At 36.7% G+C, this 19,118-nt stretch overlaps 1 protein-coding gene across 3 annotated transcripts in view; it reads left to right on the top strand.

The window, feature by feature from the left end:
• Positions 1–19,118, top strand: part of LOC120631404 (interferon regulatory factor 2-binding protein-like A) — a 150,718-nt gene that overhangs the window by 112,854 nt on the left and 18,746 nt on the right. Inside the window, exon 1 of one of the 3 annotated variants that reach the window (XM_039900972.1) lies at positions 14,886–15,170. The exons of the other annotated variants lie outside the window; for them this stretch is intronic. Within the exon in view, the coding sequence (XP_039756906.1) occupies positions 15,070–15,170 (101 nt within the window). The 5' untranslated portion in view covers positions 14,886–15,069. Of the gene's footprint in view, positions 1–14,885; positions 15,171–19,118 lie in introns of those variants that run through there. 3 annotated transcript variants of the gene reach the window in all.

The raw sequence follows: 19,118 nt of genomic DNA, 5'->3' as shown, positions 1-19,118 counted from the left end.
ATATTAAACTCATAGTCCTACTCAGTTTCATCGTGACATCGTACTGAACTGCTTTGCGGAACGTGTATGTCTTAAGGGTGGTAACTAGCCACTGCCGAAGCCTCCTTCCAAATTAAACGCAAAAGACAAGACACGGGCATTACAGCGACGCAATGTTGCCGCGACGACAAAATAATAAAAACAAAACAAACAAATGAAAGGTGTGGCATAGCGGTGTGATACGGCGTTGAGACTTTAAGACCCGACTAGTCTTTATGGCTACAAGTCAGGTGTGCTTCTGTTAGACCTTGGCACTTGGTTGAGATTTAAAAAAAAACACAATTTAACAATACAAGCACTTGAAATAGTTTTTTTATTATTTTTTTACTGTTCTCCAACTACTGATTTCGACTTAAACCACCTTATTGTTGCACACGACCCGATGCTGACCTACAAAAAGTTTTTCGACAATTTGTGCTCAGGAGATTAGCTTATTGTTGACCCAGGCCGCCTGGCAAAAACCAGGTCTGTAGCTGTGTAGCAATTCGGCTAATAACAGAACGACTAACTGGTAATCGAAATTAAACTGCCTTGTAAAGAATCGTATTGCTGATTCGACTTTCTTGTAAGCAATATTTAGCTGCGCCGCGTGACATACCTAATACACCAAGTAATTTTCAACGCAGCGGGCCGCCCCAGTCGAGTCCCGAACGCGTCGTGTGGAGCGGCCGTTAGGCCTATTCGCCTGTTTGCTTATGACATATGTCACTGATCTCTGAAGATAAAACCGTGTCCCGTTATCTTTTGTTTGTCAACGGAACACCTACATGTATGTTTATATCCGCTGCTCACACGTACGCATTATAACCACGTTGTTTTGGACACCAATATCGAGACAGAAAAGTACTATTATAGTATTAAAGACTACGTCAACGATAAAAATGCTTGGGTGTAAATTATTGCTCGGTTAGAGCAATAATTTGCTTCTTTAATAGTGTTAAATGACAATGTGAGATGGTGATAACAAAAAAAAAATAACAACCGGCTAATTTTGTTGTGGGCTTCTTCTTAGACCAGGGCGCGTTTGGAACTCTCGTAGCTTTAGTTTTAGATAACCCTAGACGTTATCTTTCTTAATATGTTCATGCCAAATGTAATTAAATCGGCTCAGTTTTAGATGAGAAAACAGGGGAATACGTAACGTTGATGTCATCAAATTTTTATAGCTAAAATCGGTCTGAGCTACAACTGTCCCTAACGCACTCTACCGGGGAAGACAGGCACAGCGCAACGGCAAAAGCTTTTTCAAATAACTACTCAACACATTTGTCCCAGCTATACCATCGCCATAATATGGCTTATCCGGAACTGACCGTATGCTTGGCTAAATAAGATGTGTGATGCCCCTGCGCCGTATATCGGCGCACTGCAAGTAGCGACAGCACCACGGCCGGCCCGCGTGCCTGATAACATTATCACCCGGGAACTTTCCACTCGCCTCGTATCGCTCCACTCCGACGTAGTAACTTAATTGTTTGTGTATTTGCATACTCGCCATTTCGTCTAACCGGATGCTCATATCGCGACGCGTTCGATAAAGTTGTATATAATTTATTTATTCGCTACATTGACTACCTACTTTAATATGCTAGGTCAGAGTGTTATACCTAAACCACATTATGAAACTTGTTATTATTTGTCTATCAATGCTGCATCAATTATGATAGTCATTTAGGTAAACTTGTGATAAAGCGGGCTGAAGATGCTGGAAACAAGCGGCCCAGGGCGAGGATCTTGGAACTGCCTACAAAAGACCTTTGTCCAGCTGTGGACTTCGATCGGTTGAAGTTATGATGATTGTAATGATGAATCTAGAAAGGTGGTAACGTGCCAAGGTTGAAGCTTCCCGAACTGCCCCTGCCACCATTGCGCTAGGGAGGTCGTCACAAATTCCTATGTTGCACAATGGACGCTGATGGCCGTTCTCCGTAATATTCCCTTAGTCGCCTCGAACGACACCCGCGGGAAGAGTACGGAGACCACTGTATTCTGATTTGCCGTCACCATTTGGAGCAAACGCTATTCTAAAGTCCAGAAGTAGGTATAAGACAGATTTTTTTTATCAGATGGTCAAATGGATATCGGAAGCCACTCTTCTGTATTCGGTGGAGCCACACACATTCAACACACGTCAGGACGTCCGATGGTCGGTCAGGACGTCCTCAGAAATTGGCGCAAGGCGTGTACCCGATTTTCTGAATGTCGGATGTCTCAAGGCTTGGTCTTGGACATAAAAGATCCTATTCCTCCCTCCTGAACCACGATTTAACTTAATCACTTGCTTCAACGGTGAAGGAGAACATCGTGAGGAAACCTGCATGCCTGAGAGTTCTACCTGTCCAATATTACGTACCTACATTATAGATAGCATAAACGTTTCTAAAAAATATATAAAATAGGAATATAATAATATCACATAGTTTTCTTTTTAATTTTTTCTAAAATATTTTATTTTTATTTTAAATGTTGATTAAGTATTGTTTCTTACATGTTTTTTTTTTGTTATCTGACTTTATTTAAAATTTATTTATATTATAATCTCTTAATTCTGATATTCTTTCGTTTATGGGTCCCCGACCTAATTTTATTTTTAGTTTTCTTTATGTCATTTAGCCTTAATCATAATAATAATTACCTATTATCAAAACAAAAAAAATCCATTTGTCAGTTTAAATGCCGCACACCGGAACGTGACTAACCAATTTCGTATGAAAATCAATCACATGCAAATGACAAAATACTGTCCATTTCAACCGCTACGTCTCATTTGAATATGTATGAGTCGACTTATTATAATCGGAATGACCGTTGACAGTTAGTTTGTATTACATTATCTAATGTGTTTCTATATTTACAATCTTCAAGGGCGTGGATTGGGGACACTGCTGATGAATAATGATGACGGAAAATGACAAATCGAAAAAAAAACATCTTAATAGGTCTTCGTAGAAAGGCACGGGGCCTCAACACGTTCATTTTATCATACTTGATAATCCTTTAGTCTGAATTAAGTTTGTCGCTATGCATAGATTTATTAATTATATTTATATTTGGTTTATATTTAAGTTAACCATAGGTTTAAACCTCTTTTTAGAATACCTACTCAGCATCTTAGGATGTAAGTTCAATGCTGGCGACGCGCGACGTCTTCCTTAACAATTTGTCGTAACTTTTCACCCGACTCAGCTCATTCTTTCTTTTATCTTCTCCCACAGCTTTGTCAACTCCCTGAGCATTGGCGCACAGGTGGAAATAATATCCAAATATTATTTAATACAAAACAGGGGAAATTTCTGCAGTTGGGAATAATTTCATGCCTTGGCATGTGGACGGAGTAGTTTTATTCCTTGTCAGGAGATAAAATCAAGGAGATAAACTTTTGTCTCCTGCCTTTGCTAGCTTGGCAGGAGGGTAATGTGTTAAACAGTCTATGTATGTATGCATACACGTTACACTTTTTCAAGTTACTTTTGCTAATCAATGAATCAATAGTTTATTATATGATGTCATTTGACGTCCTTGATGTAACTGCTTCAATCTATAAATCAATATTTTATTACTTTATAACATGACACAGTGTGTTGACATCGTAAGAGTTACAAATCCTATGTCAATCTTTTCTAATATTAATATCAGCAAGGCAAAGTTCATTATTTTTTCTCAAGGCATATCATCATAGTTTTTTACACGCTTTATATTACCTTCACTTTTAGTTTGTATGTTTTTAACCGACTTCATTGGACGCTATTTTGACTCACTTTAAACGGTCAGTTTTGTACAAACTTGGTAGACATACCAAGGACCAATGACAATACACTAATTTCAGAAGATTATTCCAATTTTCAATTAAAAAAATAAGTTTTTTTTTTTTATAACTTATAAGCAAGCGTTTGGACCAATTTATGAATAGTAGAAAACCATCGCTTTTAAACACAGCAAAACATCGCAAGGAACCCATACTATAAAGTGCTGCTTTTGTCTATCAACCAGCGTAGGTGTAAAGCCTCATATGCCTGTTAAGTGTTCCAATCTGTCGGGTGCGGTTGCCGGTGGAAGGCACATAAGGTAACCTATGGCCCAAGTATTTTTTTTATATTTTTTAATTGATGGACCAAGCAGAAAGCCCACTTGATGGTTAGTGGAAAACCATAGCCTAGAAACAAAGCAAATCTTCCCAGGTCATGCAAGGGAAACATCCAGCAAAGTATTGCCCTATGTCCATCAACCTGAGGAGTAGGCTCATGTGCCTGTAATTACACCGGCAACCATGCCCTTCAGACCGAAAAACAGCATTTCGAAAATGCTGCTTAGCGGCAGAAATATATAGGAAGTACTAGCACCATTCTTATTTCTTAGTAGAACAGGTCGTCCGGGGACTTCCCCGCTTCCCGCGGGGAGCTCTGTCACAAAAAGCTCTACAACTACTTTAAGCACACAGAGCGGCACTTTTTAGTATATGTTCCTTGCATGCTGTGTGACCCATTTATAGGCGATGGTTCCCCACCATTAAATGGGTTGTCTACTTGGTCCGTAAATAATTTTTATTATATTAACAAAAAAGAGCGTTAGAAGTTATACTTCTTTGGCGTATGGAAAAAAAATAATTAAAATTCAGTAGTGATTAACGATAAATATTAAAATTAATCAAAAAGATTTAATTTAAATAGAAAAGGTTTTATTAACGTAATAATATTTCTTTATTCACACTGTTTGTACTGTTACGAAACACGAGTTCTAAATATAAAAATATTAGAATATACAACTTGAACATAGTTATCGATTTTCATGCCACCTAGAACTAACTTTACGATGTAGAATTCAGGAGTCGGTGTGCGCGCGCATCGTAAAAATTCAATCTCCTCATTTTTCTCCATCGCGCCAAAAGAAGTATAACTTCAAAAAATCACCCGTGTTATGTAAACAATGAAATTCCTTGATCGTTTACAAATTGTTAAGCCGCAAATACGTGGAGGTAAATCCACGGGCGGGCTGAAGTCATCGCTTATTTTCCATTGAGGAAAGCCATTACGTCGTCACTCGGCGATTGCCAACATTCTAGTTTACTTATAATGCTACTCGCTAAAAATGGATTAATTGAGACCAATTAAAAATCAGAATTTGTCACGTAGTATCTTCTTTAAACTTGAAGACAATTTTATTTCATGGTTTTGACCTACATTTTTGCCAACGAACCCCTGTCTATCGTCAACCCAGCTTGGGAATCATGGTAGATTTACCTTGGTTTCCAAGCATTTATATAAGTAACTGAAATTGTAATTTTTTTTTTAAATTTAAAAGGCATTAAAGAAACTTAGGACTTGACTACTAGCTGTTGCCCGCGACTTCGTCTGCGTTTGTTTTTGTTTTTTGATGTGGCATTCAATTGGCATTCAAGTATTCAGTATCGCCAAGCCTTAATCGAGGGGTTTGCTGTTGTCCGCTGAGGAGTTCTGTCCTCTATCTCCAACTACATTCATCAGATCTGCACAAAGTTTTGGCAAAGGTTAAGTAGTTTTTGCGTGAAAGCGTAACAAACAAACTTACATTGACATTTATAATATTAGTAGGAATAGGGATATCAAATTACATAAATATAAATAATTTGCCGTAAAAAGTAGGTACCCCATGTTCTCTCCAGGTCTGACATCTCCTGGATGCAATCTCTTTTGGATGCTTTGTTTAGCAGAGTTACTTTCGTATAAGACTAGGTGTAAGTTATTTTTCATAATAGTTTTCTTGGAAATGCCTTAATTTTTACATGTTCCATTGCAGTTAAACAAATAAATTATTTACTGTACTACTTTTGAGGATGTTGGTACCTATGAGGTACGAGGCACGCCACTGGGTGCATTTTAGATGTCTAGTGTTTGTTCACTCGAGCTTCAAAGAATGTGTATATTTGCAGACGGACGAGCTTATCACTGTTCTTATCAACCATGTTTATAATGTTTATATATGGAACTAGTAGTACCTATGCATGTATGTTTTTAACCTTGGTACTAAGTAACCGAGCTTATCTTCCTCGGTTTATGCCCGTGATGTCTGACGGCGTTGGGCGCTGTCTAAAGATACGACCCCGATTCAGCGGATCGTGAACTTTAGGAGACTCGTGAACTGACACTCGACAGATGAAAAATTGAAAATTTGATTTTATTTTTATATTAATAACCATACGAATAGTTAGAAATATAATAAAACAAACGGAAAATAGCACACCTTTGGCCAGAACAATGGCATAGACAAGTTAAGTTATATTAGGTACCTAGTGAAAATGGATTCATCAAAAACACCATCATATCAATAACGGCCCACTACAGGGCACGGCACAATGATAAGGCATTAAGGCCGTAGTCCACCACGCTGGCCCAGTGCGGATTGGTGGACTTCACAAATCTTTGAGATGATTATGGAGAACTCTCAGGTTTCCTTACGACCTTTTCCTTCTTGAAGCAAGTGATATTTTAATTGCTTAAAACGCACATAACTTAGAAAAGATAGAGATGCGTGCTGTGATTCGAACTCGGCCCCTCCAAAATTGAAGCCGAAGTCCTGACCACTGTGCTATCCCCGCTATTACGTAAATAATAATATATATGTATTACAAATTGGCTTGTTTGATATTTAAGGTGTGGCTATCACATTCGCAAACAGTTATTCTCTAATCGTCTGCGAAAATATTAATATGATGTAGTTGCCAGGTAGAGACGAACGAGGCTCCATTAAGTCTACCTTGCCCCATTGTGTGTTTGTTTTTCAGTTCCATTAACGGCTAACTGATTTCTCAGAACAGGTAAGCACTGTTCCGAATGTAATCATTTTTTAGAAATTCATATTAGTGATGTCACGGCTTGCTTACGTTTGTTTTCGATAGTTTTTTTCACGTTTTTACAGTTGCTATGTAATTCCATGATTCTCTGTGCAATTGCAGTTTTAGCACCATTATTGATGTTGCTTAGTTATTTCGTGAAAAAAAAAACACGAGGGTACAAAAAGCTTCTTCATCTAAGAAGTAGCTAACTACAAACTTACCGTCAGTCATCACAGCGGAAGGTAAAACTACGCCCTTTGTTACAAATCCTTTGGATCCAAGCGATTTATTGAGCAATAAACAATAAAAAATTTATTGAGAGATGAATTAAAACATAAAATATAAAATGTTCTCTACACACACTCACGCACACATATACAAATACGCGCACACTCACACACAATCCAATATATACCTCCTTCTATAACCACCTCTAAAATTTATGCCATTCTTTTTTTTTACTTCTTTTTCCCTTAATATAGTTTTGCCTGTTAATTTGTTCAACGTTAGTTATTAGGGAAGACACAGTTTAAACTACAGCAGGAGACAGGGCTTCACACCAGTGAAATATATACGTTTTTTTAAATTAAATAAAGATATTATATGAACTTTAAACTTATTTAGAAACTTCCCCAATATGGACATTTAATAGTTTCAAAGAATAAGCGAAGGAAAAAAATAAAGCATTATTACATTTTTAACTATTAATCTGTTTTGCACTGTCATTCTTCAAACTATCTGTTATTCTTTAAACTAACTCTATGCCAAAAATCCCGTTGATTAGTTACTTAGTTAAGGAGGAAAGGTAAAACAAACAAACTTACAAATACATTGTCGCATTTATAAAATAAGTATGGATGTACTATGAAAATTAAGCTTAATTTGCTATACTCCGCGAAAAGAAGTAGAATCTGTATGGTGTAATTTATAATTTCTTCAATGTTTGGTGTGTAGTGTAAGGATTGAAGAAATTAAGCTTAATTTTTTTTAAAAATATATCATGGGATTCCGCTAAGTAACGCCTGCTTCTATTCAATAAGTATGGATGTATAAAAGACCTAATAGCCAAACTGTATGTATATATCGATAGGTGTGGCAGAATACACAGCTATATATAGGGTTGCCTATCAATTATCTACAGCAAAAATAGGTATTTAACTTGGGTGTGTCCAACATGTATGATATCATATACATGAAACTCCATCCTATCATTTGCTTGTTGCAGAGTCGTAGTATAGCAGCGATACCCAGTTCTGGGTATGCCGTATAATCAGATAGTCGCTGAATGGGGTGATTGTTCAGAATTGGCAATGTCAGACGGACACATGCGCCCGGCAGACAGAGTGGGGCCTTGTTTGCAGATATCAAGTAACGGTATTCTGTTGTGTGATATGAATAAAACAAATATGGAATTTTTTAAAGTAAAACTTCTTTAAGCGCGACTAGGGAGTAACTCAGATTTTTTCTGACGGAAGTAACTCTTACGTTTGGATTGGTCGTAAGTATGTGTCATATACTCCACGCTTCTTGACTTATACGCTAGCTAGTGGCAAATATCATAGTCAAATAGGATTATTTATTTCCAATATTTTCGAACGGATCAATTGTGAATAAAAATTCAACAGTTGAAAAAAAATATATTTTAAATTGCAAAGTTTTTTGAAAATCTCTAAATATACTTGTTTATTTATTAGTTTTGTAATAAATAAATTATTAATAAATTTTCTGACTCTCTATATTGTCATGTGCTGATCTAACCTTCAATTTTCTACTCTCAATTATTCTATTTAACGAATGAAAATATTTCTAAAATGTGAAAGTTATATTAATAAACTTTAAATAGAATATAAAATAAAAGAAATGGCGGAGTCCCAGGAACATTTTACTCTTTCATCAATAAATAACAAGAGTTTTACTTCAATCGCGCGTACACGGTGACGGTGCGGTGCGGTGCGGTGACGGTGCTTTTACTCTCTTACTTATACAACGTGTAAATGAAAACCGAAATAATACTTCACAGGCTTTAGAGGTAGATTTTGTACTGTCTCTTAGACTAATCTGTGAAACCGAAATACCTAATAGTTTTTGAGTAAACAGCTTCCATCGTTTTTACTGAAAGAAATCAGATACAGTACAACATCACATGCTAAATTGATATCATGTGGCTCCTGTCACTTTATTAGGTACGCGTCGTGTAGCGTAGTTACTATGCGTGTGTCGGTCTCTTATCTTCAATAGGGTTGTCATCTATACTTATAATAAAACTGTAACTGGAAGATTTCTGTACATTTAATATATTTTGAAAATTTTGACCGGGTGATGCTTTATAATCAATACTGAGTCCAAAACAGATTTTTATTTAATTTTTGTCTGTCCGGGCATAACGTGAAAACTACTGAACGGATTTAAATAAAATTTGGTTTAGTGGTAGTTGATATATAGGATACTTTTTATCCCGATAAACGATAAGTTAAGGGAAATGGGATGAAATTTTTTATCAATTTTACTTCATAGCTCCGTTAAATTTGAACTGATTTTAATAACTCTTTTTTTATTTGAAAGCGTATACTATCAAGCATGTATGGTCTTATTTCAATAAGGATCTGATACATTATTCTATTACATTGTCGGAGATAAAGCACATAACTCTTCACAAATAACTGTAAGTCGCAAGGCATATGGGACAACGATCGAATGCATGCGTACAATCCTACTTATATTATAAATGCGAAAGTTTGTGAGGATGGATGTATGTATGTTTGTATGTATCAACTAAAATAATGACAAGTTACATAGAAACCACGTTAAATAATAGTAGGTACATAGCTAGCCACGAGGATTATGACATCATCTGATGCTAACATCAGATATATTCTAACTTCTCCATTGACTCATATGCGGACGAAGTCGCGGGGGTCCGCTAGTAAGTAATAAGTGTTTACTTCAGGTCTTGCATTCGTTTTTATGGAAAAATTTATATGCTTCTTTTGATTTAATATTTTTACAGGGTGATTCCTTATAAATACTTATGCATCCAATAAAGCTTCAATAGTACACGTTGTATAAAATAGCGCAGTTTATTGTTTTTTCTTAAAATGTAAAAGTCATCAGTCATTGCAGATTAATTAGGTATTTATATTTTTACATATTTTCCTTTAATACAGTTCATTAGTTGCTCTTTATTAAAAACAGGCAAACCGCAGCATACAAGCGTAGCCTTGTTAGAAAGATAACAAATGCAGCCTTATTTAAAAACAAGTGCGTCATTATTGCGTTTCAAATAGTGGATAGGTAATAAGCGTACTTATTGAAGATTTTTCCTCTTTCCCCTTTTTAAATAATAATCCGGTATTATTTACATCAGCTTGTAAACCGCCACCCGACCGTTATTTTATCCGAGTGGAATGTCTGGTTGCTCATAAAACAAATATTTACCGGAACTAAAATGTAGATAACGTCTTAGCCGACTCCGAGTATGCTACTCAAATACAGTATTTATTTTATCAACCCCGGACGCAAAAACGGCTCTTAGAAGTTTAACGTGGCTGTGTGTGTGTGTGTGTGTGTACATGTGGCAGCACGTACACACAACACACACGGATAAACCGATTTTTTGTTTTAAAGATAGTTGGCAGTGTTCTTAGTTACGTTTGATAAAAATCGGTCCTAGACGGCCGCCTCCACAAAATTGCGAATTACATTTTTTTAACAACTCCCTCAATATGGGTATCAAATGAAAGAGCTTCACTAGTAGAACACTATACACGATGACAAATTTCAAATTTACGATGGATGTGCGATTGTGTATGTGTGTGTGTCTGTGGCATCGTACCTTCCGAACGGATGATCTGATTTTGTACAATACATTATAAGTCGGGCGTTTATTAATTTTTTTATTTATTTTTATTAAATTATAAGTGGATAGCAGCGCCTATCAACAGAGCAACACTTCACAGGGCATGCAAGGAACACGTCTAGCAATATGCCGCCCTGTGCCTATAAATCTGAGGCGTCGGTGTTAAGCCACATGTGCCTGTAATTACACCAGCAACCACGCGCTTCAGACCGAAACAACAGCATTGCAACAATGCTGCTAGGCGGAAATAAGAATTGCGGTAGTAGGTACCTCTCCGGACGAGCTTTTTCACAAAAAGCTCTTCTACTGTTATAAACGACACGTTTTTTTTATTAAAAAATTATGATAAAATAAAAAATAATAAAAATAAAAATTATTTATTATTTTTCTTTATATATATATTTCTCGTGTTCGTGTGTCACTGAGCTCCTCCTAGACGGCTGAACCGATTTGAATGAATTTTTCGGTATGCGTTTGGGTGTCACCCTGGATTGTTTAGATTCACAAATCAGCCCGACATATGGCGCTGGGGTCAGCTAGTAAATTATAATAGTTTAAGGTTCCTAATTAACAGATTTCCATCATTACATCGTCTGTTCCACGCCGGTCCGATAAAAATCACATAGAAGTACATAAATTAAGATATATATATTTTTAAACTCTTGCTCACCAAAAAATAATGTTTACAAAAGGACTTACCTAATGCTTAAGCATTTTGACCTTGAGACGAAATTTATATAAACAATACAATTTCAAACTTGGGCTTTCCTTTGGCCACAACTTAGTCTGCTAGTGAGGATACAGTTACTATTTTGGCTTAAATAACTTATGAATGAAACTATATAAATGTTAAAATGACGCAATACCCTGCACAAAACAATAACAAATATCACATAATACAACTGACACTAGATGCTGTTGTACGCTGTGCGTAAACCGGGACAATATAAGCGGGACGCATTAACCGGGCCAAGGATCCCGTGACCGGGTCGCAGTGACCGGCTATTGATCTCTACCCGGCCGGGTACAGATGCTGATACCTCGCGAACTTGGGCTGGGTTTATTGTTAGGATAGCTCATCCGTGTATCCAAAGTAGCACAAAATTTCATTGCCTAGATTTGAAATTTGCCTGGGAATTTTGATGTAGCATTATACACTTATACAGCTCTTCGCTTTTCTCAAAACTTCCCTTGAAAATTTTGGTCGATATTATCAAACCAAAGAAGGATATGAAACGAGCTAAATATGATAAGGAATATAAATAAATAATAAATAAATATACTACGACAATACACACATCGCCATCTAGCCTCAATGTAAGCGAAGCTTGAGTTATTTGTAATAAGATGACTGATGAAGTTTTTAATGAATATTCGGTGACAGTTCAATTATTATTATTATGGGAATAAAAAGTAGCATATGTACCTTAACGAACTCTAAGTCAAAAACGAAGGCGATCTGCTCCTTATTTCGAACGTAAGGGCAAACAAACAAACATATTTTCGCACTTACAGTATTAGTACGAATTAAGTTAGCATGATCATGATCTTACCCTTTCCTCATGTCCAAAACAATCTTGTACACTTACGTAACGCATCGCCCACAGCATGTGTCATCAAATGATAATACATACCAATGTCGGTGCCGATGAAAAGAAGAAATAATGTTAACGTCACAGCTAATTGTTGACTGGTAATATGAGGTTGAGCGGTCTGAATTTAGCCTGAAGTATATAATGATGCAATGAGTATTACCTGGAAGTTCAGATACGTACCAATATAAAGGTCAACTTTAGTGGGAAAGTGATGCTATAGGCCAAGAATAGTTGTGAGCTAATTTGTCAAAAGCAGACAAGTCGTTGGCAGATCAGCCAGCAACTATTGAGATCAGTGAACTGAAAGACATAATTAATGACAATATTGATGCAACTAAAGTAACCAACAATCTAGTGTCAGATTAAAATAGTTTTCAACTTAAGTTTTTATGACTACAAATGCATATACTACAGCCAAATTTTTATTATCCTCAAATCATATCAACCCATTACCGGCCCACTGCAGGGCACGGGTCTCCTCTCAGAATGAGAAGACTGTAGGCCGTAGTCAACCACGCTGGCCCAGTGCGGATTGGTGGACTTCACACACCTTTGAGAACATTAAGGAGAACTCTTAGGTATGCAGGAAGCAAGTGATATTTTAATTGCTTCAAATTTTCATTATGTGCAGTAAATTATTAGCTCTCATTTCAAATAAGCACAAACTAATAATTACAAGCGAGCCTTATTTTTTCAAAGTTTTTTTAAAGTTTTCTGATAGAATTTTCATTTTAATTAACTCTGTAGTTTCAGCGTGATGCGCGGCCATGATTCAGACAGTTTAATTATTTAGCAATTATCTTGTAATCTTACTTAAAAATTTCTGAAGAGAGATATACAGTAACATCGCCATAAATAAATCACAATAAATTTCAACTTCCTTTAGAAGTCAATTGAAAAAGGTGGCTATGATATGTTAGATATTCATTTCTTATCTCTTACAGTTTTAATTTTTTTACTGATAGATTAGATATTGGATAGAACCAGGCGTTACTTTGCGGAATTCTATGATATATTTTGAAAATTAAGCTTAATTTGCTATACTCCGCTAAAAGCAGGAGAATCTGTATGGTGTAATTTATAATTTCTTCAATCTTTCTACTCCACACTAAACAAATCTTCGGCCATGTACCCTCTACGCACATTTCGCTTCGAAACCGGAGCATCCTCAGGAGATGTTGACTTTACAGTGAATAATAACACAAATAAATAGTAGATTAGAATTGGTAGATTAGCTCTTAGTAGATCTTGTCTGTCCCATGCAAGAAAAACCGGTTGTAGATCCACAGAAAATAGATAATAGGAATTTTGAATCTCTTAACCTAAATAGAGCTGCTTGTAAAGCGTCTGATTATTCAATGGGGTTCTCAAAAAGAAGCCTTTCGAAAATAGGCCATGGTGACCCCGCTCAACTGAGTAGGTACGAGTGTACTTACGTTACCTATTCAACTCGTGGAGCTCTTTACAGAATTAAAAATTGAAGTCCCTGCACTATAATGAGGAACTTAGTCCGTCGATGTGGCTTTGTGCAAACCTTTTAAAACCTTTTTAATCAAAACGGAAGTAGGTACTCGGGAAGGTCATTTGCGATTAGCAATGTTTACGCGGTTGAAGGTTTCGAATAGAGGGTTATTAAAAATCCAACAGCGAGAAGAGATATATAGTTCGCCTACACCTCAGTTGTTTGTTTAAATTTGTTGAAATACTATCTGTACTTAATACCATAGGTTGGCACCTTCAGTACCTAATATTGAAAAAACTTTGCATTTGGTATCTGATTTATTGAGGTAGGTGAAGACTTTGTAGCAGATCGCTGCGTCCCGCAATTTACGAGGGCGAAGCCGCAGCGCACATGTATTACAAAATAAGGATAAGATAGAAGGTAAAATTTGGCGGCCTTATCGCTTCATAGCGATCCCTTCTAGGCCACCAAAGGTAGTGCTAGTTGACGGACCAAGCAGATTACCCACCTGATGGTAAGTAGAAACCAGCGCCTATACACAAGGCAACACTAAGAAGAGCATGACAGGAACTCGTCCTGCAACATGCCGCACTTTGTCCATCAACCAGAGGCGTAGGTGTTAAGTTCCATATGCCTGTAAATTCACAGACTACCACGCCCTTCAGACCAGAACACAGCAGTACGTCAGTACTTCCCAGGACGACTTCTGCACTAAACGCTTGACTACTAACTACTATAATTATAACGTGAGACAGTTTGGAGTGAGTGATAATACAATTCCGTAGTAACTACATTAATATGATCTATCCCGTAAGGTTTATCAAACATTTGCAATACAAGCGCACAAAGATACGAGTAGTAATAGTGTAGTGTGTGACATCACATTACAAATCTTTGAATTTATTTGTTTTTCTATTCTATAACGGTATGAATGTTTACTGCATAAAAATCCGTTTCGTAGTTTAAAAGATCTAACAAAAGCGGGAACGACTTTGTTTTATAGTTTATACTATGTAAAGGAGATAACAAGTTGGTAGAACTCAAAAGCATATATTAATTAATTTGAGGTGTCAGTCTCTGTGAATCTGTTTCAAATTGGCGTTCCCTTCACTCCTACATGTTTGATCATACCTAGTAAATCATTCTCTTCCACATAACAAATTTGTAAACACGCAAGGCGAACCCTGAGTTTGTTCCTTCGAAGTGAAAGACGTTTTGCATCTTGAACGCGCGCATTTTACATATCAAAGTGTAATACGAACTAAGCATTCGTAAATAAACTCTAAGATAGCATAAGGACATTAAGAAGATGTCGTCCGAGTTCCAGGTGAAGTTTAATGGTGATATTTTGTGTCTTCGCGTTTGTATTAAGGAACTGCTTCCTAGAAAAACTTTTGTGAGCTGTGACAGGTTGGTCCTTCCTCCATTTTCCTTTTGGCATCTTGTCCTAAAACAACCTACGAGAAAATACTGTCCATTAATTATAATATCAAATTATTTAAAAAACGCATTAGGAAATATGGTGTATTTCTGAAGTCCACAAGTCTTAGCAGAAACAATCCTATTATGTTGAGGTTTATAACTTATTAAATACAGTACCTATCCTAAAATTCGTGTACCAGGGAAGCATAAATATATATTATTGTAGAACCACGTTAATTTATTACTTATTATATGTAAAGTAGCGTACGCCTCTCCATGAACCGGGAGTGTACCGACCGGGTCGCAATGGGAACCGGGCCAAGGATTCTGCAGCAGATAATATCGATCGACGAAAAGGAGCCAGCGCCCTATGTACCTTCTCACTCCCTATTCTGATTCACATAAGGCCTATAATTACATCTTCTAAGAAGATACACGTGTCAGTAGGAGCGTAAAAAATATAACCCCATAATTTTTTGTGAGTCTTTTATTGTGTCACATTGCCTTTGGAACATCTTTTAATGATGATCGTTAACATTTATTTCTCTTATCACGTTGCGACAAGAGTCATATTTGCTTGCAGTGACTTTAGAAAGTTTATTGTACGGTTCTGAATAGGTTTTTGAAAGCTCAGGTGCGTTTTTTTGTATCACTGGAGCCTGGGAACCTATTTTTATAAGCAAGGTGTATTTGATGTTCTCATTTCCTTTGCAGATGCCTACGTATAATTGTTTATATGTAAACTTTGATATTAATTAATGTAAACTATCCATTTATTGAAATCCCACGATAGGTTCACGATCGTACAAATATCGCCGATTTTTCAAAAAAACCTCTTGGTATCTAAGTCATTAGGTAGGAACTATTACTTACTTAAAATAATAAACAACGTTTTATGTTTGGATAAGTTTGTCATGGGTTTGACATTTCTGAATGAAATTCCCCAAATTTATCATTATTATCATCAAAACATATACCTTTATACATTATACTTTTCCCAATGAGCACCACCACACCACCACACTCTGAGATTCTTTCGGATAGACACATATTTTAGTTACTTTATCATCTCATTTCACACCTCGGTCCTTTGTGTTGGGCGGCATCCTTCACCACGCTTTCTTGTCTATCCATTCTCCAAAAGTGGACTTTTCGGCTCCAACGACTAGATCTCCTAAGATCAGCATGATTTTGCCAAAGGTGTTTTATTCTCACCTGACTTCTTGCTTATAAGCAACTCCGTCTGCGCTACATTTCTGACACACCGTGGACTAAGAAATTTTCCAGTGATATCCTACACCCGTTTTCAGTAAACAAGCTACAGTTACATCAAAAAGCCAAAGAAGCCAAAATATTATTTTTTGTCGATGTCACCGATTTTTATTTTTTAAGATAAGGCTGTACTTTTGAAAACAGTTATTTTTTTATTCAACCACAATTGGCCAGCGTGGTGGACTAAGGCCTAGTCTAGACCAAGGCCGGCTTTCTCATTTTGAAAGGAAATCCGTACCCTGTAGTGGGCCGGTAGTGAGTTGAAGGTGATTATAACCCGCGGTCGCTGTATCTGTGCTAAAATACTTATCAGAGTCAAAACGAAATCAATGTTAAGCGACGATTGTGTCGTCTTCGAAGAAGATTATAAAGGTGTTAAATATTAGACTCCGTTTGACAAAGAATCCGTCAAATGCATCAAACTTTTACCTACCACGTATCAAGGGAACTCGAATGCTCAAACAGCATCGACCAGCTCTCAAGTCCCAAATCGATACGCTCCTGACATGCGCAGTCAGTTGTCTTTCTCCTCTCGTTCAATACCAATTTCACGCTACCCTCCGCACCCGCATCGCGTTACTAAATTCCCAACGTTATGATAGGTCTAGAACTCGTTCTTGCATAATCTACCAAAAACTGCAATAATTCGTAATCTTATTGCAATGCCTCGGACAGTTATGTAAATTCTATCAAGTAACAATATATATTTTGAGTATACACATATACATAGCGTTGCCAGGCGTCCGGATAAAGCCGGACATAGTGAGGCTTTTTGATTGTATTTCCGGCCAAAATGAACGGGTCCGGCTTGGCTTCTTACATTTAACAAACGAGCAAGCACCGAGCGCAGGCGAATCGACTGCAATGGGTAGTAATCCAACAAAATTTTTTTGAGAAACTATTTTTTATCGTTCTGAGATACAAAATCCTCAATATTGTATAACGTCTGGTCTTTTTACCCAAATGTCCGGTCAAACTGGCTTGTCGGTCCGGCTATTAAGCTTGGCGACCTGGCAACCCAACTTATACAACTGACAAATAATATAATCGAGTAAATAATTCATTACCATCATCAACATCAACCCATTACCAGCCCACTATAGGGCATGGATCTCCACTCAGAATGAAAGGGTGTAGTCAACCACGCTGGCCAAGTGAGGATTGGTATAGACTTCACACGCCGTAGAGAACATCATGGAGAACTCTCAGACATGCAGGTTTCCTCACATTGTTTTTCCTTCACCGTTAAAGCAAGTGATATTAAAATTGCTTCAATTAAAAACGCACATTACTCCGAAAAGTCATTGGATCGAACTCATTTCCCCTAAAGAAAGTCCTTTTTTTTTTGTTGACCGGGGGGAAATCTTCTTAAAAGATACCCAATTCTCTGTGGGAGAATTTGGGTCATGTGGGATTTCTACCCACTAAAACCCCCTCGGTTGCCAGCCTCAGTACTTAATATAAAAAATTGTGTCTTGGATTTTTTATCATATTTTGTTCATAGCATCTTTATGCCCACATTACAGCGGATGTTGAATAGTTATTCAGCACCATTCGGTTTATCTTTTATGCCCTTTATCGTTATCTATCGTTATCTATTTACTTCAAAGGATTTGCGAGGATGATCGATAGCTTACAAAGAGCTTTAAAGTAAACTAGTATTACCTACTCTGTCAATAAATAACGTATTAACGTATCATATTACTAGGAAAACAGTCTATATATCTATGAATACGCATTTCTGATAGACGATAGTAGTTCGTATCTTTGTTTAGTATTTAATTTATTTTCTTCCTGTCTGTGACTTGTCTCAGAAAGTTAAAGACTGTTACATTTTTAAACTCTCAATAAAGACAGATTTGAGTTATTGAAAGTCTACCTGCCTTTTACTTTAAAATCTATAAATATGAAATCCATGCTTACAACATAAAGTCCTTCCACCGAGTTTGTTTTCTGAAGACAAGTTTTATTTCATCGAGAGCACATAAGCAAATTTCTTAATTTCCAATCTACAAATCATACTCTAGAATTATTTAAGTAATAGGTTGCTCTTTCAATTACGCGGAGTTGCTCAAACTTTATATTTCTAATAATTTAATAAATAATTATATATATACTACGACAACGCACTCAGCGCCATCTAGCCCCATAGTAAGCGTAGCTTGTGTTATGGGTACTGAGATGACTGATGAATATTTTTATGAGTAATATTCATAAATACTTATAATATACAGATAAACACCCAGACATTGAAAAACATTCATGCTCAATGTAATGTATTGCTCAATGTAATGTGTCATTTTTGCGCATTGTTTTCTTAAACAGTTTCGGAAGGCTTATATATGTAGATCTATAGTCTGTAGTAATAATTTATAACTTCCAATTTACGTGCTATATTTTATCACGATCAAATGCATGCCTTGGTCTCTCCACGGCCGGGCTACGCGCATGTGACGTCACGAATCAATACCACCCTTTCCCCCCCTCGCCGCTTCACTGCATGATGTAACTTGTTTTCGGGTCTTTACTCGTCCTATTATGAGTCCATTTCAAGGGTGCTCGGGTATAGATTCTCGTAACATCAGACATTATACTCGTAGCTCGTCTGTAGCGTGTAAATCGACTGCGGAATTGGGTTCATGACAAAATATTGAACTCTCAGCG

The sequence above is a fragment of the Pararge aegeria genome, chromosome 18, assembly GCF_905163445.1.
Source record: "Pararge aegeria chromosome 18, ilParAegt1.1, whole genome shotgun sequence".
Lineage (NCBI taxonomy): Eukaryota > Metazoa > Arthropoda > Insecta > Lepidoptera > Nymphalidae > Pararge > Pararge aegeria.
This window is presented reverse-complemented; position numbering and strand designations above follow the sequence as displayed.